The 23129-nt window shown below is 41.3% G+C and overlaps 1 protein-coding gene across 1 annotated transcript in view; it reads right to left on the bottom strand.

Moving 5' to 3' along the window:
• Nucleotides 1-23129, bottom strand: part of LOC126176331 (uncharacterized) — a 202661-nt gene that overhangs the window by 131929 nt on the left and 47603 nt on the right. Inside the window, exons 6-7 of the mRNA XM_049923482.1 lie at nt 12847-13490; nt 4258-4782 (exon numbers count right to left, since the gene is read on the bottom strand). Coding sequence (XP_049779439.1) covers nt 4258-4782; nt 12847-13490 — 1169 coding nt within the window. The remainder of the gene's footprint in view (nt 1-4257; nt 4783-12846; nt 13491-23129) is intronic.

The raw sequence follows: 23129 nt of genomic DNA, 5'->3' as shown, positions 1-23129 counted from the left end.
TGGAAACCTTCACCTTTGAACTGCACTACAGACCTTGTCTGAATTTTTTCAGTTTTGATTAAGTTCCATGGCGCCAGTACATTGACTGTTGTTTTAATTCTGCCATTGGTATTATAAAATGCAGGTCTGTAATTGCAAGGCTAACTTTTCTCAAGGCTGTCTGAAATGTTGTCAATAAATGGGATTTTGCACCTGGCTTCATAACTACTGACAGATTGATGTTGACCATTGTACAGAAGCGTGCCCCCAGGGAAGTATGTTGGGACGCTTGCTGTTTATGTTGTATATTAATGACCTTACAGACAATATTAACAGTAAAATCAAACAATGTAAAATCCAGGATAGAATGTAAGAATATTATGAAAAGGAAAGTTGCTGCTCGCCATATAGCAGAGATGCCGAGTCACAGCTAGGCGCAACATGAAGACTGTCACAATACAAGCTTTTGACCAACAAGGCCTTTGTTGAATAGAAAACACACACACACACACACACACACACACACACACACTACAGCCTCTGGCAGCTGAAGTCACACTCTTCAGCTGCCATTGGCTGCAGTCCTGTGTGTGTGCGTGAGAGAGAGAGAGAGAGAGAGAGAGAGAGAGAGAGAGAGAGAGAGAGAGAGAGAGTTATATCCATTTTCAGCACAGGCCTTGTTGGCCGAAAGTGTATAACAGTTTCTTTGTTATGCCTACCTGCGACTCAGCATCTCTACTATATAGTGAGTAGCAACTTCCCTTTTCATAATATTGTAAAAATCAGGCTTTTTGCAAATGATGCAGTGGCCTATAAAGAAGTACTACTTGAAAGAAGCTGCATAAATATTTGTCAGATATTGAGAAGATTTCAATGTGGTGCAAAGATTGGCAAATTCCTCTAAATCCTCAGAAATTTAAAATTTTGCATTTCACTAAATAAAAACAAAAAAAGTAGTATCCTATGACAATAACATCACCGAGTCACTCTTGGAACTGCCCAACTCATGAATACCTGGCTGTAACACATCGTAAGGATATGAAATGGAATGATTACACAGGTTCAGTTGAGGTAAAGTAGGTGGTAGAGTTCAGTTTACTGGTAGAGTACTGGGGAAGTGCAATCAGTCTACTAAAGGGATTGTTTACAAGTCATTCATGCAACCAATCCTAGTAATTGCTTGGATTTTGAACATATACAGTCAAGGGCAGCATGAATGGTCATAGCTTGGTTTGATCCGTGGGAGTGTGTCACAGAGATACTGAAGGAACTGAATTGGAAGTCTCTTGAAGATATACAAAAACTACCCGAGAAATACTATTAGTGAAGTTTCAAGAACTGGCTTTAAATGATTAGGAATATACTACAAACTCCTTCGTATCATTCACATGAGATTTTGAGGAGAAGATTAGATTAATTACTGCATGCACAGAGGCATTCAAACAATCATTCTTCCCAAGCTCCATACGCGAATGGAACAGGAAGAAACTAATAACTGGTACAATGGGACGTGCCCTCTGCCCTCTACCATGCACCTCATAGTGGTTTTCTGAGTACAGATGTAGATGTAAAACTGATATAATATTACACTTTTTTTTCATAGTATATTACTAATCAGGGCAGTGCTAAAGCCATTGCTGGAAGAAATATGTTTGACGGTCTGTAAGTTATCTGAACACGACAGAAGTTGGATTTTAATGACCAAAGCTTCAACTTTTGCTGAATATCTTAACAGAAAACCATCCATGTGATGAGTGTGAAACTTTACATTCTGTTAAAAAAGCAGAATTATGAGTTTTCTGGAAACTAGCAAATACAAGACACGGAGTGCCAGCTTACTATTAAATAATAAGACTCAATTTTCTTTTTCTTCCTTTGTTAAATTCAGTTTTCATTGCAAATACTGGATTTAAATTAGAAATTAGTCTTATTTCTCATCAGTTGTTAAATGTATCCCAACATAAAAACTTTGCTCCCTTTTTTAGTTAACATAATTATTTCTATGTGACAAAAATTATGTATTCCTATGTGAACATTGTGTATAATTTCTGTATCTTTTTGTACAAATAAGGTCTGTGTAAGTCACAAATCATTTTTGTGTGTGTTTGTGAGTTTCACCTGTCACTTGAAGACGGACTACGAAGCTTAATGCAGGTTGTGACCAAATAAATACAATTTTGCAGAACATAAGGAAGTGTTTTCCTATTTAATATTATCATGTACTACAAAGCACTGACAGGTAATTCAGCTAACGTAATTTTACACGTTATAATACAATACTTCAGACAATTTTACACCAGTCTCCTACAGTTTTTGTTTTACTTATATTTATTATATCAGTTCCCACTGTGTGATTCAAGTTTTTGCTTCCCTTTTAGGAATTATGCCAAACATTACGAATATTTATTGTTAAGTCAGAATAACCTCTTATTATTCGCATTGGCATGATAGGTTTCATGGAGAGTAGCACCTATGAAGCAATCCTACCAAGCCAGATTACTGCAGAACTTACATTTTTTGCACTTTCTTTTATTATGGGGGGGGGGGGGGGGTTTAATCAATCGAAGTTCTCAATTGAAGCAACAGGCCAAAGTACCTCGTGTCAGACAGTCTTATATAAAAGATGTTTTAACTTGGTAACTTTGAAAATATATGCCTGGACAAAATCCGATTTTTGATTTGTACACCTCCTCATTACATAATCATTTGATAAAAATAACATTTTGTTCATTTTTTATTTTGGCATTTTTGTAGTGATAATTTTTACATTTTTGGCTCTTGTATCCCCATGACAATCTGGTTCAGTCGAGATATTATAAACTATTTCCATGTGAACTGAACCAGCACTCTGTAAGGGACAATTATTTTTATTTTTACTCACTGAATCTTCCATTAAACTGATCTTTAGCATAACTGGAAAACTGTACAAAAGGTAACTGTAATTAGCATACGATTTGTAATTATGATGTATAGTTTGGTTGATGCCGTACCACTGCCGCCACATGCCAACCTTGTAAAAGAAACTGCCTAGGCAGAGTGGCCACAAGTTTGGCGGAATATCTATCACTGGAGCGATGGGAGTGAACAGCGGCCGGTTTGCTGGCTGTAGCTGTGTACAGCTTCAGGTGGCACTACATTTTCCCTTTTGAACAGTGGTATAGTGGCAACAGTGATAGCAACCCTATTCAAATGCTGAAGTTGACTGTAAATGAACATTCTCTTAAATTTTAGTTTCTTATTCAAAACTCAGAAGTCAAATGAAACCAAGGATCCGTAACACAGGATGAAGGTATATCACCCAAAACAAGACTATCAACAAAAGTTGTGGATTCAGATATCTGCTAATGGGAGGCGGCTCAATTAAATGCCAGAAAATAAACACAAACCAATGGAAAGTCCAGGATGGAATAACTACAACACGGAAAGGATAATTGATGAAAATCAATTTCTGAAAATATAATGAAACTGGATGGATAAAAACCTACTCACCAAGCAGTGGCAGGAGAAAAAAGAAAGTATTACAGTTTGCAAGCTTTTGGAGCCAGTGGCTCCTGGCAGAAGGGCTGAAGGAGAAGGAAAATAGATGAAGGAAAAGGACTGGTGATGTTTAGGAAAAGGAGATAGTTCGGAAAAGTCGCCCAAAATCTAGAGTCAGCGAAGACTCACCGGATGGGATGAGAAGGAAAGACCGACTGTTGGGGACTGCAGCTGATGAGATTTAAATGTCCTCCAACAATCAGTCGTTCCTTCTCACCCCATTCGTTGAGTCTTCCCTGGTTCGGGGTTCTGGGCAACTTTTCCAAACTCACCCCTTTTCCTGAATATCACAAGCCTTTTCTTTCATCCTTTTTCCTTCCCCTTCAATCCTTCTGCCAGAAGATGAAGCCACTGGCTCTGACAGCTCGCAAACTGTAATACCTTTTATATATGTGTTCCCCCACTGTAGCTTGAAAAGGATAGACTGCTACTTACCATATAGAAAGCGGCAACGAGTTGCAGACAGGCACAATGAAGAAACTGCTAAAAATTTAACACCCAAAAGCTTAAGTTTTTAGCATTGTACCTGTCTGCGACTCAACATCTCCTCTATATGGTGAATAGTAATCTATCCTATTCATATTGTAGAAAATAAATATAGATAGATTCAAAGTTTTTACTGCCTTTTCCAATTATGCTTAACATCAACCTCCACAAAAACAATTGTTTCTTTGGTGTTTTATCATTATCAACTACCACACTTGTTTTGTTCTTGTATTTACTGTTAACTATTCAACTCACTTTTTGCCTTTTTTTGTCCTCTTCACGTTCAGCTTCATCATCTCCATCCTCGGCATCTGCGTCAGCAAATTCAACATCTTGAAGGTCCAAAATACTGCTTTCCAACTTTCCTTCTGATGTTTCACTAACCACATTAGCATCCATGGCATTCGATGACTGAACTACTTGATGTGCACTTTCACTGTTTGCACACATTGTCACTGGGCTAGGAACACGCTCACAAACATCCTCCGAGGGCACAATTACAACACCTTCGGATAATACTGACAGCTGCTGTGGGGCAGGAGTTAACTCTTCAGCTACCTCTCCAGTTTGTGGCCCAGATGGTTCACTAGCAGCAAGACACTGTGGCAAATGCTGGTCTGTCGAGCTGATGTGCCTTGTGGACACAAGATTCCCATCCACAGAATAGGAGTCAGGTGTGGTTTCAGTCAGTTCCTTGTCCGCTTCCTCCTCTCTAGGAGCAGCATTTGCAACTGCAACTGGGGCTGGCACTGCTGGGGACAGTGGAGCCTTCTCCGATGGCTGAAAGATGAAAACCAGCTTTAAACACTGCATCTGAGGCAACAAAATGTGTTATTTTTATTTTCATACATCACTAAACAAGATCAACAAAAATAATCAATTATTGACAAAATATTTAACTGGACAAATAAAAAAAATCTACTCACCGAGTGGCAGCAGAACACACACATAAAAGATGGTTGTAACTGGCAAGCTATCAGAACCAGTGGCTCCTTTTTCAAGAAGGATTGAAGGGAAATGACGAGGAGTGAAGGAAATCTACCCCTTTTACTAGACCTCTCCAGTCCTTTTCCTTCACCCCTCTTCCTTCCCCTTCAATCCTTCTGCCTGAAGGAGCCACTGGCTCTGAAAGCTTGCCAATTACAACCATCTTTTATGTGTGTGTTCTGCCACCACTTGGTGAGTAGATTTTTTATCTATCCCAATTCAATAATTTTGTCAACTAAAAAAGATCATGAATATGAACGCTATAATTGTACAGAGAGATTGGAAAAAATCACAAGTCATACCAACATCAGTCTAAATTAACTACTTTACAGAAGAAAAATCAAAATTTAACAACAAAACAAAGCTCTGCTTCATTCACCATTCATATTAACCATATTCTCCCCATTTGTTTCTCCATTATTATTTTTTTCACCCTGAGAATTATTGGCCTCAAACATCATTAAGATATTATTATGTTATTTGATTTTGGCCTCAAACATTCTTTGTGTAGCCTTTTCAGCAGATGACGTCAATTGCTCTTTGACTGGTGTAAATAAGTGAACCATGGTCTCATACGCAGTAAAAAATTGGCTAAGAACACTGTACATTTCTTCTTGCTGCATGTCTTTTACTTCAGCTATTTCATGCCACTCATCACCAACTGACGAATACCATATTGATCATCACCTTCGACTTTCAGCTGCAGTTCCCATTTTTGACATTTTCATATGAACCATCTTTAAGATATTAATGGCTAGTCTTCAACCATCCATTTCTTAACTGTTTAAAATGATGCAGCAGACTCTTTATAAACACTCACTTACTCTGAATTTATTTCCACTGGTAATAAAATCCTCACACAATAGTAAAGATAAAAACTCAGTACTGCAGTTTATCAGTTTATCTATGCGTACAAAATGCGCACAACTGCATTAAAAAAAGGCTGTACGAATAAACCTCCATGTACCAGGTTGACACTTGACTTGCACTATTGTGAAATATGCACTAACATAGCACAAACAAGTTTCCTTGGAATCTGTGTCATCCCTTCACCAATCTGATAATTTTTCACCTTGCTGTCCAACATTGAAAAGGCGAAGTCCCTTTACAAAACTTTCTATGCTTGCATATATTTTACTACACTGTATTTTTCTCCTGTTCCTACTCCTACTATATTTAGTCTATTTCTGGATGACACCCTGTTATCCTAGCTGAGATCAAATTCAGGCAAACAGCACTGAAGGAAATTCAGATGTCAGAGACTCACAATTCATCTTATAACAACAGAGAAGAAAGTGAAATAAAGGAAAAAGTTAAATCAAATCGTTTCATCAGAAAATGGGGGGGGGGGGGGGGGTAAAACAAAGTAGATGACTTCTTTTTTGTTTGCACTTGTTTCTAAGATCTTAGTAGCTGGAAAGGAATCATTGTCATTTGTCTATCTGCATATTATATAACAACAGGGACAGCAAATCTTAATGTAAATGGTTATAAGTTAGCTGCATAGTCATTTAGATCCAATATGGATAAAGGAGACATTGTCACATTCATAAAAAAGGAATATAAATACAAAAATGTGTAAATATGTCAATTCTGTATAGAACATGATACAGAAGGTCTCCATTGGGTAGCTGTGAAATTTTCATGAAGCATTCTGTCTTTCAGACAGAAGGGATGGATTATTAATTTGTCATGATTTTAATGTAAATTTCTGGAAGAAATCTTACAGGAAAAATGATCTAGAAGTCTTTCAGCCACTTATTATTTGATATCAGTCATAAATTTCCCTACCCGAATTGCTCAAGATATATGACCCTTATAGACAATGTATTCATTCAACGAACAGAAGTTAAACAAACACAAACTCGTCGTGTCGTATACAGATTGTCAGATCACGATGCACAGAGAGTCACATTATACACGAAGGTCACAAAAGTCACGGGATAGTGGTAACACATATACAGATAGCAGTAGTATCATGTACACAAGATATAAAATGGCAGTGTTTTGGCGGACCAGTCATTTGTACTCAGGTGATTCATTTTAAAGGGTTTTCAACACAGTTATTTTGGCATTATAGGAATGAAAAGACTTTGAATGCAGAATTGCAGTTGGAGCTAGACGCATGTGACAGTCCATTTCAGAAGACCCACAGTGTCAAGAGTGTGATGAGAACGCAAAATTTCATTCATTATCTCTCACCACAAATAACGCATTGACAGTGAGGCTTCACTTAACGACCAAGAGCAGCGACATTTGTGTAGAATTGTTAGTGCAAACAGATGAGCTACACTGCAAGAAATAATAGCAGAAATCAATGTGGGATGAACAAGAAGCATATCCATTAGGAAAATGTGGCAAAATCTGCATAAAGGCTACAGCAGCTGACGACCAATGCAAGTGCCTTTGCTAACAGCGTGACATCGCCTGCAGTGCCTCTCCTCGGTTCGTGACCGTATCAGTTGGATCCTAGATGACTGGAAAACTGTAGCCTGGTTAGACCAGTCCCAATTTCAGTTGGTAAGAGCTAATGGCAAAGTTCAAGTGTGGCGCAGACTTCATGAAGCCACGATTCCAAATTGTCAACAGCATACTGTGCAAGCTGGTTGGTGGTGGCTCCATCACAGTGTGGGCTGTGTTTACATCGAATGGACTGGGTGGTCCAACCGAACCAACCACTGACAGGAAATGGTTACCTTTGGCTATTTTGGGTTCATTTGCAGCCATTTGTGCACTTCATGTTCCCAAACATGTCACCAGGCCATAATTGTGAGTAGTTTGAAGAACATTCCTGATAATTTGAGCAAACAATTCGGCCATCCAGATCGCCCAACGTGAATCTCATCGAACATTTATGGACAGAATTGAAAGGTCAGTTTGTGCAGGAAGTCCCACACCTGCAACACTTTCACAATTGTGGATGGCTATAGAGGCAGCACGACTCAATATTTCTGCAGGGGACATCCAACAACTTGTCGAGTCCATGTCACATCAAGCTGCTACACTACGCCAGGCTAAAAGAGGTCCGACATGATATCAGGAGGTATCCCATGACTGTCAGCTTATGTATAACCTAGCTCCATGTACCATTCGCAAATACTATGACAACAGTGGAGCTGATTACTGCCAAAACTACTGAAGATTTTAAACGAAGCTTGAAAAAGGTTGACTGATGTGATGTTTACCATTAGCCTAATGCTAACTCTAAATTCAAAGTATTTCTTAATGAGTTTGTATCAAAGAGAATGGAACCATTGTTAAAAAAAGTTCAAATGTAGCAGATATTTTAAGAATCACTTTTTAAAAATAGGTGAGAAAATTAGTGCAATTAGTTCAGAAGAGAGCGAAACACCACACAGAAGAAACAATACAAAGATCATTTAGTGAAATAAAAATTAATCTCAAGTCTCCATCTGAAATAAGAAAGATTAGCATGACTATAAAAAGTAAAAGTTCACACCACATGGATAATATCTCCAATAAGACACAAAAAAGTTTTGGTCCTACAAAATGTGACGTACTTAGTCGTGTAAGTAATGAGTCAGAAACTTAAGATGTTTTCCCAGAAAGATTGAAATATGCTAGAGTTAGGCCTCTCTATAGCAAAATAGTGACTCCACAGGTGTCAATAACTTTTATCCAGTGTCAATCGTTACATAATTTTCCAAAATTTTTGAGAAGGTAATGTACTCTTAAGCTTGTCACCCACCTGTATAGGAATGTGATACTTAGCCCACCACAGTTTGGATTGCAAAGGAGTCTTTTTACTGAGTGATATACATATACATTCAATGAGCACATAATAAAATCTTTGAGTGATAAAATATCACCAACTGGAATGATCTGTGACTTATTAAAGGTATTTGGTGGTGTCAGTTATAATATATATATTTTTTTAGAGAAGTTAAGTTTTTATGGAGTATACAGCTCAGAAAATGAGTAATTTCTTATTTAAGGAACAGCAGGTATAAAGTTACCTTAGGCTGTTGGAGCAATACAAAGAGGGACACTGCATCATTTGCATGAGAAGGCATTATAACCGAGTCCCACAGAGTTCAATCATTGACATATTATTGCACTCACTTTCTGTTAATGACCTGCTATTTTATTTGAATCAGGAAGCAGTATTAGTTCTGTTTGCAGATGATACAAGCATTGTTATGTAGCTGAGCAAACAGGCATCAACAGAGAAAATAGGAAACGATGTTTCTGTGAAAGTTACTGAATGATTTTGCAGAAATGGGCTAGCTTTTAACTTTTAAAAAATACAATTCATCCAGTTTTGTACTGTCAAAAATATCCCACATTATATTAACTTAGTCTACCAAAAATAAATAATAACTGGGGAAGAAAATTGTAAGTTCTTTGAAGTTTGATTGAAGAAAACTTAAGCTGTCAAAATGATGTAGCAGACCTGCTAAAACATTTAAATTCAGAAATCATTGCATTATGAATAACTGCCAATTTTGGGGATATAGAGGTCAGTAGGTTAACACATTTTTTTGTATTTTTATTCACTGATGAATTATGGGATAATATTCCAGGGTAACTTCTTGCTCAGAAAAAAAGTATTCATTGCACGAAAAAGTTGTGTGTGGAGTTTATGTATCCATCTAAGCAGTTGGGAATATTAAGCACAGCTTCACAGTAGAGTTATTCACTTTTGAAATTTGTTATCAATAAGACATGACAGTTTCAGAGTAACAGAGGTAATCACAATTACAATGCTAGAAGGCAAAATGATCTGCATTACCCTTTAATGAATCTGACCTTAGCACAGAAAAGGGTGAAATATGCACCTATGAAACTCTGACAATCTATCCATGGAAATAAAATGTCCGACAGATAATGGAAATGTTTTCGAATTTAGATTAAAGAGGTTTCTCCTTAACAACTCAATACTGACAGCTGCTGTGGGGCAGGAGTTAACTCTTCAGCTACCTCTCCAGTCTGTGGTCCAGATTGTTCGCTGGCAGCAAGACATGGTGGCAACTGCCGGTCTGTCAACCTGATGTGCCTTGTGGACATGAGATTCCTATCATTTTTTATTCTGTTGCATATGAATGGTTTGTGTTTGTTCTGCTGACACATTCCGCATCTTAATGTTTATCATGAATTTGATCTATAGAACAAAAAACTAACTAGTTCTATGTCTGCAACAACTGCTTGTGACCACAGTGGCTCATGTGCTCAGACAAATCAACGTGACCAAATGAGCGCAACAGCCACCACATAATGTGTCTTTCTGAACCCTTAATTATCCTCAGTGCTTGTTTCGAAGAACAAATGTGTAACATCTCTACCACTACAATTAACTACAACACAGAACATAGGAAAGAAGGATATTTACTGGGTAACATAGTTCTGAAAATGCAAAGTTTTGAACTGCAATGTGTGTGAATTTTCATACAGTCAAATGGATTCTCGGAATCTAGTAGAGGTAAGCAAAATTTTGAGCAAATCGAATATCAACGAATATTAAATGCAAAATTAAATGAAGACAGTATGTAAGCAGGGGAAGTGTGCTGAGAACTGTTAGGGTTGAAATGCTCTACTAAGGAACTGTGACTTGTATTTACACACACTCTTCACTTTTAATTATTCAACCCAAACTATGTGCTCCTGTTACACAATTGAACTGAAAACTTAATAATAATTATGGGTGCTAGGCACACTGTCCATCTCCTTTGCTAACCTGCACAGAAGTTTTCATTCTGCTCTCTCCCCATCCCCCTTCCCACTAACCACATGCTTTCCAATTTCATTTAATTACATTATCAACCACTAATATCCACTGAAATATAGGTTGAATGGGTGTGGAAGCTTGATGCCTCTGTCATCAAAATCTTGTTTTACTTAAAATTGTTTTTATTATTGTTACTACCATTATTCCAATTAATGATGCAACGATTGGTCTTCTTGACATATTTAATGTAATTGTGACTAAAATTCAGTATCAGTACAACAGGAAGAGAACATCTTTAATTGTAAAAGAAGGTCCCGTAAAGATCCTATTAAGGAGGGGGAGGGAGAGGGGGGGAGAGGGAAGAGGAGGAGGGAGAGGGAGAGGGGGGAGAGAGGGAAGAGGAGGAGGGAGAGGGAGAGGGGGGAGAGAGGGAAGAGGAGGAGGGAGAGGGAGAGGGGGGAGAGAGGGAAGAGGAGGAGGGAGAGGGAGAGGGGGGAGAGAGGGAAGAGGAGGAGGGAGAGGGAGAGGGGGGAGAGAGGGAAGAGGAGGAGGGAGAGGGAGAGGGGGGAGAGAGGGAAGAGGAGGAGGGAGAGGGGGGAGAGAGGGAAGAGGAGGAGGGAGAGGGGGGAGAGAGGGAAGAGGAGGAGGGAGAGGGGGGAGAGAGGGAAGAGGAGGAGGGAGAGGGGGGAGAGAGGGAAGAGGAGGAGGGAGAGGGGGGAGAGAGGGAAGAGGAGGAGGGAGAGGGGGGAGAGAGGGAAGAGGAGGAGGGAGAGGGGGGAGAGAGGGAAGAGGAGGAGGGAGAGGGGGAGAGAGGGAAGAGGAGGAGGGAGAGGGGGAGAGAGGGAAGAGGAGGAGGGAGAGGGGGAAGAGAGGGAAGAGGAGGAGGGAGAGGGGGAAGAGAGGGAAGAGGAGGAGGGGGAGAGGGTGAGGGGGAGAGGGTGAGGGGGAAGAGAGGGAGGGGGAGGGGAGGAGGAGGGGGAGGGGAAGGGGAGAGGAAAGAGGAGGAGGGGGAGGGGAAGGGGAGAGGAAAGAGGAGGAGGGGGAGGGGAGGGGGAGGGGAAGAGGATGAGGGGGAGGGGGGGTGAGGAAAGAGGAGGAGGGGGAGGGGGGAGAGGAAAGAGAGGAGGGGAGGGGGAGGGGAGGGGGAGAGGAAAGAGGGGGGGAGGGGGAGGGGAGAGGAAAGAGGAGGAGAGGAGGGGAGAGGAAAGAGGAGGAGAGGAGGGGAGAGGAAAGAGGAGGAGGGGAGGGGGAGGGGAGGGGGAGAGGAAAAAGGAGGAGGGGAGGGGGAGGGGAGGGGGAGAGGAAAGAGGAGGAGGGGAGGGGGAGAGGAAACAGGAGGGGGAGGGGAGGGGGAGAGGAAACAGGAGGGGGAGGGGAGGGGGAGAGGAAACAGGAGGGGGAGGGGAGGGGGAGAGGAAACAGGAGGGGGAGGGGAGGGGGAGAGGAAACAGGAGGGGGAGGGGAGGGGGAGAGGAAACAGGAGGGGGAGGGGAGGGGGAGAGGAAAGAGGAGGGGAGGGGGAGAGGAAAGAGGAGAGGGAGGGGGAGAGGGGGAGGGGAGGGGGGAGGGGAGAGGGAAGAGGGGGAGGGGAGGGGGAGAGGGGAGAGGGAAGAGGGGGAGGGGAGGGGGAGAGGGAAGAGGAGGAGGGGCGGAGAGGGAAGAGGAGGAGGGGCGGAGAGGGAAGAGGAGGAGGGGCGGAGAGGGAAGAGGAGGAGGGGCGGAGAGGGAAGAGGAGGAGGGGCGGAGAGGGAAGAGGAGGAGGGGCGGAGAGGGAAGAGGAGGAGGGGCGGAGAGGGAAGAGGAGGAGGGGCGGAGAGGGAAGAGGAGGAGGGGCGGAGAGGGAAGAGGAGGAGGGGCGGAGAGGGAAGAGGAGGAGGGGCGGAGAGGGAAGAGGAGGAGGGGCGGAGAGGGAAGAGGAGGAGGGGCGGAGAGGGAAGAGGAGGAGGGGCGGAGAGGGAAGAGGAGGAGGGGCGGAGAGGGAAGAGGAGGAGGGGCGGAGAGGGAAGAGGAGGAGGGGCGGAGAGGGAAGAGGAGGAGGGGCGGAGAGGGAAGAGGAGGGGGATGGGGAGAGGGAAGAGGAAGGGGGAGGGGGGAGAGGAAGAATTACGGAGAGCTAATGGGTGTGGCATTGGCAGTACATTTCCGTCCACACTTAAACATTTGCTTCATACCTCATTCTTCTCAGCAGCATCTAATTTCAGAGTACTGGCTGTCGTCAGTTCAGGTGCACCCAGGAGCTCTGAATGGCTGGCATCCACAGCACCAGTACCAGACCTGGGCTCCACCAGCTCAGGACCTCCCGAAGCCACCACACTGTTTGTTAACTTGCTGACTTCAGAAATCAACTTTTCCTCATGAGCCTCAACAAACAGCTGGGTGCTCTCGACAAAAGCTGGTACTGCTGTAGAGTTTTCTGCGCTGACTTGCTTAGTAACACTCGTGACGTCGATCCTGTCGGGAAGTGATGAGGGCTCATGAGAGGGGCTGACTCCAGGTGGTTTTGGGTGGTCCGTGATGCCACAGGTGGAGATGACAGCTGGAGGGCTCGGAACCTCCGTGTACAGTGCCCCTCCTGGGGGGTGCCATTCCCCTCCGTCGCTCTGCGACTCCAGTTCTCGCAGCACTGAATTAGTAATAGGATCTTGCAATGTCAGCTGCACCGATGACACCACTGTTTTGGGCTTTTCTGAATGTTCTTTATCATTTGAAAGTTCTTTAGCCTTTTTGTCTTCCTGCAGAACTCCAGTCTTTGTATCCCCTCTAACAGATTTGCGGCCATCACCTGCCAAATCGCTTGTGCTTTCACCACCACGCCCTGTAAGCAGAAATCTCTCTTATTATTGGGAATTAAAAGCACGACAGATTCACAACAAGAAAATGTGTGATGATGTATCACACAATGCACTGTTCTATCTTACCAGTCATGTTAATCAGTCTGCACTTATAGCAAGAAATAAAACATAGAACTTTTCACATTTGCCAAAGTTTGTCAAAGATGGCAAAGGCACCGGAACGTGAATTAAACAGAATGAATAGTGTCTTGGAAGGTGGTTTCAAACGTACATTAACAAGGGGAAAACATGGGTATAGAGGTGGTGTCAGATTGGATCAGCTGATGCTGAGGAATTAGATTAAGAAATTACACAGCGAAAAAAACAGAGGAGTGTTGCTATTTGGACTTCAAAATAAAAGCCAATGTCACAAATAATGATGATTATAAATGTACACAGGCAAAAGTAAGAAAAATTTCTGGACATGAAATATGTCCTTTCAGTTACATATTTTGTGTGTGTGTCAGGTAGTCTTTTCTGGAAATTTTTGTCTTGAGTATAGCATTATATTAGAGTAGAACATATATGGTAAGATAAGATGAGAAGAGAATTTTAAATGTTCAAATGTGGTGAATGCTGAAGATTGAAGAGGTAGATCACGTGTTTAATACAGGGATACTGACTGAAATCAAGAGAAAATTGTTACAGAGCACAACTTTACAAAAAGAGGGATAGGTTGATATGACATCTTCAGGCACCAAGGAGTAACTAAATTGGTACTGCAAGGAAGTACGGGAAAATAAATACCGAAGAGGAAAATAAAGGTTTGAAAACAGTAAGAAATTTCAAATGGATTAGGTTTAGCAAGTTAGACAGGAGCACACACTGTCACAGGATTGACTAGCATCGAGAGCAGTGTCAAACTAGTCTTCATACTGGTAACAAATCATACCCCATGTTACAGCAAAATAGAACTATACTAGGAAGCAGCAATAATTCCTCTGTTTCTAAGTGCCAACAAGAAGCCTTTGGCTTTGGTCCACAATTAAGCTCACACTGTTGCCACAGCGTAATTTCTACCACAGTTGCCATCCAGGTTTCATCTTAAGAAGCTATGGCTACCAAACGAACACATATAATTAGGTGTGGCAATACTACATTTCACTCTTGCTGCTGCTAGTGAGGCTTTTCAACTTTGTTGCCACCCACTACGCAAGCAGTCTCTTATGTGTGCCCTTCATGGAAGTTTAAAGAGCCAGGATTTTCATCAGATAGTACTGTTTTTCTTTGTGAGTTAAGATTGCACTTTCAAAACACTCAAAGACAGACTGTGAGTGTTATATACAAGGTATATGAATTTCTTTGCAACCCTAAAGAAACTGCCAGATGAGATGAAATCTTATCAGTACAGCTACGAACCACAGAGAGAATATTTGCAGAAGCACGGGCAACAGAAACCTTTATCAAGAATTGAAATTTCAATCTGCAAGGAAACTTATTGGTGGAAGAAGAACTGTCACTAATTCGTACGATTTCCAGGAATATCATGTTCACCATACTGTATCGGAATTTTGTGACAGTGGTAAGTATCCTAGAAGGCAGAAGGTAGCAGATGTTTTAAACAACAAGATTGTTTTCAGAGGGAGCTGCCATTTGAGTAGAAGAATTCCGAATTCTTTGGGATTTAAATACAGAAACTATGACAATGAGAGATGCATTCTGATGAAAATATCCAATATTGTAGCAGCTAGAGCTACTTTTTTGAGAAAAATGCAAACCAACAGGAAAGTATATTGTTTCCCTATATTACTTCTGTGAAACCTGAAGTTAAAGAGGGTTGGAGGAATACCCTGAGGTAGGGACTGGTATCCTCCAGAAGTGACATGCGCTGACACACCCCCCATGGCCAACCACCCTGGCCCTGCTCTGTAGATACACATCTTAGAACTGAGAACAATAACCTCTTTCATGGATAAAATTGATAACTCATTCAACCATCCATGAATTGTCCACCAATATTACAGGCAATGATTCTAGAAGTCTGTATATAGTACGGACGGGCAAAAGGAGTGGGCATTACACACCAAGATATGAGCTACAACCACAATGTGTTCGTAACGAAAAAGAAAACTGTGTGTTACCTTGATATGACTGATGCAGAGATAACATATTGTGGATTTCTTCTAGGAGAAGCAAAAGGTAGAGCACAACGCTGCGTTATTCACCTTGATCATTCAGAGTTTATTAAAAGGTGCAGTAACCTGTCAGATCTGTATCCAAGTGAGCAGAGATCTCTTGTGCACCTGCAAATCTGAACCTGTGCTCGATGAAGTGAAGAAGAAGCAAGTAGCGTTCCTCTAGCCAAATGATCGGCCAGTTCATTCCCAGGATACCCACAACTTGGGAACCAGATAAAGACAACCGAGCTAGCAGCACAATGAAGTCCAGCAAGAAAGTCACCAATAGCGGAGACCAAAGTGTGGGAAGAATATTGTTTTTAATTTCATTGCTCCTAGTACAGGAGAGTCATTCCACACTGAAAACTACTTTCTTTCATCTTCAATGAGCATTCGCTGTAACAGATCAGTTCATCTCAGACAAGTATGGCGGACATAAAAACACCCATGAATAATTAAAATTACTTTAATTATATTTGCAGGTAATATGCAGAGACGATACAAACAAGGTGGTCAATACACAGTAGTAAAATTACATCTACTCAATACCTCATATGAAATTACACATTCCTGTGACTGGATATCAATAAACAGAACTACATATTTACTACTGTCTACTTACATGGATACCAATTAAGAATGAAAGCAAGGACGTATGACATAATAGGAAATGAAAACGTGTGTGTGTGTGTGTGTGTGTGTGTGTGTGTGTGTGTGTGTGTGTGTGTGTGTGTGTGTGTGTGTGTGTGTCTATATATATAAATATAATAGAGGGGAAACATTCCACATGGGAAAAATATATCTAAAAAGAAAGATGATGAGACTTACCAAACAAAAGCGCTGGCAGGTCGATAGACACACAAACAAACAAACACAAACATACACACAAAATTCAAGCTTTCGCAACAAACGGTTGCTTCATCAGGAAAGAGGGAAGGAGAGGGAAAGACGAAAGGATGTGGGTTTTAAGGGAGAGGGTAAGGAGTCATTCCAATCCCGGGAGCGGAAAGACTTACCTTAGGGGGGAAAAAGGAAAGGTATACACTCGCACACACACCCATATCCAATCGCACATACACAGACACAAGCAGACATTTGTAAAGGCAAAGAGTTTGGGCAGAGATGTCAGTCGAGGCGGAAGTACAGAGGCAAAGATGTTGTTGAAAGACAGGTGAGGTTGAGGCCTGGCGGATAACGGGAAGAGAGGATATACTGAAGGGCAAGTTCCCATCTCTGGAGTTCTGACAGGTTGGTGTTAGTGGGAAGTATCCAGATAACCCGGACAGTGTAACACTGTGCCAAGATGTGCTGGCCATGCACCAAGGCATGTTTAGCCACAGGGTGATCCTCATCACCAACAAACACTGTCTGCCTGTGTCCATTCATTCATGAGAATGCACAGTTTCTTGCTGGTCATTCCCACATAGAAAGCTTCACAGTGTAGGTAGGTCAGTTGGTAAATCACGTGGGTGCTTTCACACGTGGCTCTGCCTTTGATCGTGTACACCTTCCGGGTTACAGGACTGGAGTAGGTGGTGGTGGGAGGGTGCATGGGACAGGTTTTACACCGGGGGCGGTTACAAGGGTAGGAGCCAGAGGGTGGGCTGGGGGTGGGGGGGGGGGGGGGTGGGGGGGGGAGCACACATGACATAACAGGAAGTGAAAATATCGTTTTTTGGGGGGAGGGGATGGGAGGAAGTCACAACAAAAGAATGGAAAATAAAAATATAACATGATATTATTGACAGTGTAACACGACAAAAACCAAATACATACACAATAACGGTAGACAGAAAAGTACATCCAAAAAGTTGATAGACCTGTCTACGACAGCAATCTGTCATTGCTCTGTCTTCTTTAATACAGGACCAGCATCTGTTGAAAGTTCCATTGTCTCCTATTTTTTCCTCTCTTCTTTGCCAAATAAAGGATTAACACATTCCCAAAAACTACTGACTCACTTCAAGCACAAGTGTGCGTGTGCGTGTATCTGCATCTCTACACTCACAGGAGATAGCCAGGCATGCCTTACATTTATTTCACTGAATATGTAACATTATAGTACACAGCGGGCAAATAAATTTAGGACACACACACACACACACACACACACACACACACACACACACACACACACGCGCGCGCGCAACTTTTTTTTAGACACACTGTGTAAATGTATTTCTGCTGAACAGGGAATTTGAAATGGCTACATTCACTACTGCACAGTCTCCAAAAAAAACAATTTCGTCATTTACAACAATCTCATAAAAAAGATCAGTTGTTTAGTTTTTTTACAATTTTTTGGATTCTACAGCTGCTCACACCTGAAAGATCTCTGCTGCTGAGTCTAATTAGACATACGGAAGATCTTTAGAGGAATCATGAAACAGCGTATTCAGTTTTCAGGAGTATGTTACAGGCCCCCCCCAAGAACCATGGACGTTGCTATTGGTGGGAAGGCTTGCGTCCCTCAGCGATACAGATAGCCGTACTGCAGGTGCAGCAACAACGGAGGGCTATCTGTTGAGAGGCCAGACACACGTGTGGTTCCTGAAGAGCAGCAGCATCCTTTTCAGTAGTTGCAGGGGCAACAGTCTGGATGATTGACTCATCTGGCCTTTTAACACTAACCAAAACAGCTTTGCTGTGCTGGTACTGTGAACGGTTGAAAGCAAGGGGAAACTACAGCCGTAATTTTTCCTGAGGGCATGCAGCTTTACTGTATGGTTAAATGATGATGGCGTCCTCTTGGGTAAAATATTCCAGAGGTAAAATAGTCCCCCATTCAGATCTCCGGGCGGGGACTACTCAGGAGGACGTCGTTATCAGAAGAAAGAAAACTGGCGTTGTACGGATCGGAGTGTGGAATGTCAGATCTCTTAGGTAGTCAGAAAATTTCAAAATGGAAATGGATAGGTTAAAGTCAGATATAGTGGGAATTAGTGAAGTTCGGTGGCACTTCTGGTCAGGTGAATACAGGGTTATAAACACAAAATCAAATAGGGGTAATGCAGGAGTAGGTTTAATAATGAATAAAAAATAGAAATGCAGGTATGCTACTACAAACAGCATAGTGAACTCATTATTGTGGCCAAGACAGATACGAAGTCCACGCCTACCACAGTAGTACAAGTTTACATGCCAACTAGCTCTGCAGATGACAAAGAGTGATGAAATGTATGATGAGATAAAATGAATTATTCAGATAGTGAAGGGAATGAAAATTTAATAGTCATGGGTGACGAATTCGATAATATGAAAAGGAAGGGAAGGGAAAGGAAGGAGACATAGTAAGTGAATATGGAATGGGGTAAGGAATGAAAGAGAAAGCTGACTGTAGAATTTTGCACAGAGCATAACTTAATCATAGGCAACACTTGGACTCAGAATCATAAAAGAAGGTTGTATACATGGAGGAGGCCTGGAGACACTGGAAGGTTTCAGATAGATTATACAATGGTAAGAGAGACATTTAGGACCAGGTTTTAAATTCTGAGACATTTCCAGGGGCAGATGTGGACTCTGACCACGATCAAAAAAAGGCTCTGAGCACTATGGGACTTAACTGCTACGGTCATCAGTCCCCTAGAACTTAGAACTACTTAAACCTAACTAACCTAAGGACAGAACACAACACCCAGCCATCACGAGGCAGAGAAAATCCCTGACCCCGCCGGGAATCGAACCCGGGAACCCGGGCGTGGGAAGTGATCTGACCACAATCTATTGGTTATGAACTGTAGATTAAAACTGAAGAAACTGCAAGAAGGTGGGAATTTAACGAGATGGGACATGGATAAACTGACAGAACCAGTGGTTGTAGAGTGTTTCAGGGAGAGCATTAGAGAACAATTGACAAGAATTAGGGAACGCAATACAGTAGAAGAAGAATAGGTAGCTCTGAGGGATGAAATAGTGAAGGCAGCAGAGGATCAAATAGGTAAAAAGACAAGGGCTAGTAGAAATCCTTGGGTAACAAACGATATATCGAACTTAATTGATGAAAGGAGAAAATATAAAAATGTAGTAAATAAAGCAGGCAAAAAGGAATACAAACGTCTCAAGAAGGAGATTGACAGGAAGTGCAAAATGGCTAGAGAATAAATGTAAGGATGTAGAGGCATATCTCACTAGGGATAAGATAGATACTGCCTACAGGAAAATTAAGGACACCTTTGGAGAAAAGAGAACCACTTGTATGAGTATCAAGAGCTCAGATGGAAACCCAGTTCTAAGCAAAGAAGGGAAGGCAGAACGGTGGAAGGAGTATATAGAGGGTCTATACAAGGGCAATGTACTTGAGGACAATATTATGGAAATGGAAGAGGATGTAGATGAAGATGAAATGGGAGAGCTGATACTGCATGAAGAGTTTGACAGAGCACTGAAAGACCTAAGTTGAAACAAGGCCTCAGGAGTATACAACATTCCATTAGAACTATTGATAGCCTTGGGAGAGCCAGCCATGACAAAGCTCTACCATCTGCTGAGCAAGATGTATGAGACAGGGCAAATACTCTCACACTTGAAGAAGAATATAATAACTCCAATCCCAAAGAAAGCAGGTGTTGACAGTTGTGAAAATTATCAAACTATCAGTATAATAAATCACAGCTGCAAAATACTAATGCAAATTCTTTACAGGTGAATGGAAAAACTGGTAGAAGCCGACCTCAGGGAAGATCAGTTTGGAATCCGTAGAAATGTTGGAACACATGAGGCAATACTGACCCTACGACTTATCTTAGAAGATAGATTAAGGAAAGGCAAAACTACATTTCTAGCATTTGTAAACAGAGAAAGCTTTTGACGATGTTGACTGGAATACTCTCCTTCCAATTCTGAAGGTGGCAGGGGTAAAATACAGGGAACAAAAGGCTATTTACAATTTGTACAGAAGCCAGATGGCAGTTATAAAAGTCGAGGGACATGAAAGGGAAGCAGTGGTTGGGAAGGGAGTGAGACAGGGTTGTAGCCTTTCCCCGATGTTATTCAATCTGTATATTGAGCAAGCAGTAAAGGAAAGAAAAGAACAATTCGGAGTAGGAATTAAAATCAATGGAGAAGAAATAAAATCTTTTGAGGTTCATCGATGACGTTGTAATTCTGTCGGAGACAGCAAAGGACCTAGAAGAGCAGCTGAACGGAATGGACAGTGTCTTGAAAGGAGGATAGAAGATGAACATCAACAAAAGCAAAACGAGGATAATGGAATGTAGACGAATTAAATCGGATGATGCTGCAGGAATTAGATTAGGAAATGAGAGGCTTAAAGTAGTAAATGAGTTTTGCTATTTGGGGAGCAAAATAACTGATGATGGTCGAAGAAGAGAGGATATAAGATGTAGACTGGCAATGGCAAGGAAAGCGTTTCTGTATAAGAGAAATTTGATAACACTGAGTATAGATTTAAGTGTCAGGAAGTCGTTTCTGAAAGTATTTGTATGGAGTGTAGCCGTGTATGAATGTGAAACGTGGATGATAAATAGTTTAGACAAGAAGAGAATAGAAGCTTTCAAAACGTGATGCTATAGAAGAATGCTAAAGATTAGGTGAGTAGATCACGTAACTAATGAGGAGGTATTGAACAGAATTGGGGAGAAGAGAAATTTGTGGCACGACTTGACTAGAAGAAGGGATCGGTTGGTAGGACATTTTCTGATGCATCGAGGGATAACCAATTTAGTACAGGAGGGCAGCATGGAGGGTAAACATCATAGGGAGACCAAGAGATGAATACACTAAGTAGATTCAGAATGATGTAGGTTGCAGTAGGTACTGGGAGATGAAGAGGCTTGTACAGGGTAGAGTGGCATGGAGAGCTGCATCAAACCAGTCGCTGGACTGAAGACCACAACAACAAATGTGTTACACAAAGTTTTTAAAACATAATATGAGAGAGAATCTTTCCTTGCTCATTGCAGAGTTAATTAGTTCTGGAATATATCACATATTTGTCTTTTCAATGATATAGAAAGGAAAGAAAAAAGAAAAAACAACAACAACAACAACAACAACAACAACAAGAATCAAGTGAGTAATTTCTTGTTGATTCATCCTGTAACCGTGATACAAAGCATTCTACAGACATTCTGGGTAGGTAGGTAATGGTAGAACTTGAGCCATTTACAGTATTTATCCTGCTATTTAAGCGAAATACTTTTACCACTATCTCAGTTATTAAATATAATATTAATGAAATGTCAGAAAGATAGTGACAATTTAAAATTTAACCCTTAAATGGTGTAATAATGGTAAGTTGGAGTATTACTACACTTGTGAAACATGGACTTCATGATCAATTGTTTGCTGCAAGACAGCTGTATAGTTTATGTCTTTTGTAAATGTCTACAACCTTCATTTAGAAAAACAAAGAGAGTGCAAAAACTTTACAATAATCTTCAGTAATACACCAAGTATCATACTGGGGCAGGGCTCTAAATTACCAGCATGCAGATATTGCCTAGGTAGGACAGGGAGATAATGAGGGGTTTGCATACATTTATTCTATCCATTAAAGGGAAATCTACTATGGCACTGTTTAGCAGAAAAAGCTGCTTCAACATATACTTCAAGGACCAAATTAAAGTGTTCCTGGAGATGAAACTCCTCTGAATAAAATAAAGATAAAAAATTTGATGAAAAACTTGAGTCCCCTATTTAAAATGTGCATCCATTCAAAGTAGGCAAGTATTATAAGCTGATGTGATTACAAATTTTTAATTCTCACAGGTGACATTTAACAAACACATTGGAAATTTTTTGTTCCTAACAATCTCTCTTTCAGGGGCATACACACAGTGCAAAATTAGAACTTAACAAAGTGAAGGTAGTGAGTGAAAATTTACTTATAATACAGATGTGAACAGAACAGACTTTTCGCACAAAGAAAATGGAGAAATTTCACAGCACACATGCAATGACAAATAGAACATTTCAGTGCAAAGTTTACCTTGATCGTAAGTCTTTTTCTGTTGTATGCAACTATTCCGTCCAATAGCTGCGTAAGTAATAAGTACAAAAACCTTTGTAGTGTGTTAACTTATTCACAGATATTTTTACTTCAATAAACCAAAAAAAGAATATATCATGCAACACAACAAAATCCTTCAATGGAAAAAACAGTGTTCCAGAATGAATAAAGGATTTAATTTATCTGCACTGCACACATGTACTCAGATCAATTTTTTTTAAATCTTCACAGTCATTGACAACCAACACACACACACACACACACACATATACAACATGTCACATCAACTGCGAGATGACGTACACATGTAAACAAGACAGAACCATCTCTCGCCTGGCCCGTGTGGCATTCCAGACTGCGTGCTAGTTGATTCACAGAGCCTACCAGGAGTTGAACAGCAGGCACAGAGCCACCACGAGCCGCTGCCAGATTTAGCAGCATTCCGCGCCGCCAGCTTCACACGCCTCTCACGCCACTGTTATTCGCACAAACACTTGGCCGCGGTCGCAGCTGGCAGAGTTTTAAATTGTACA

The sequence above is a fragment of the Schistocerca cancellata genome, chromosome 3 (genome assembly GCF_023864275.1).
Source record: "Schistocerca cancellata isolate TAMUIC-IGC-003103 chromosome 3, iqSchCanc2.1, whole genome shotgun sequence".
In the NCBI taxonomy this organism is placed as follows: Eukaryota; Metazoa; Arthropoda; class Insecta; order Orthoptera; family Acrididae; genus Schistocerca; species Schistocerca cancellata.
This window is presented reverse-complemented; position numbering and strand designations above follow the sequence as displayed.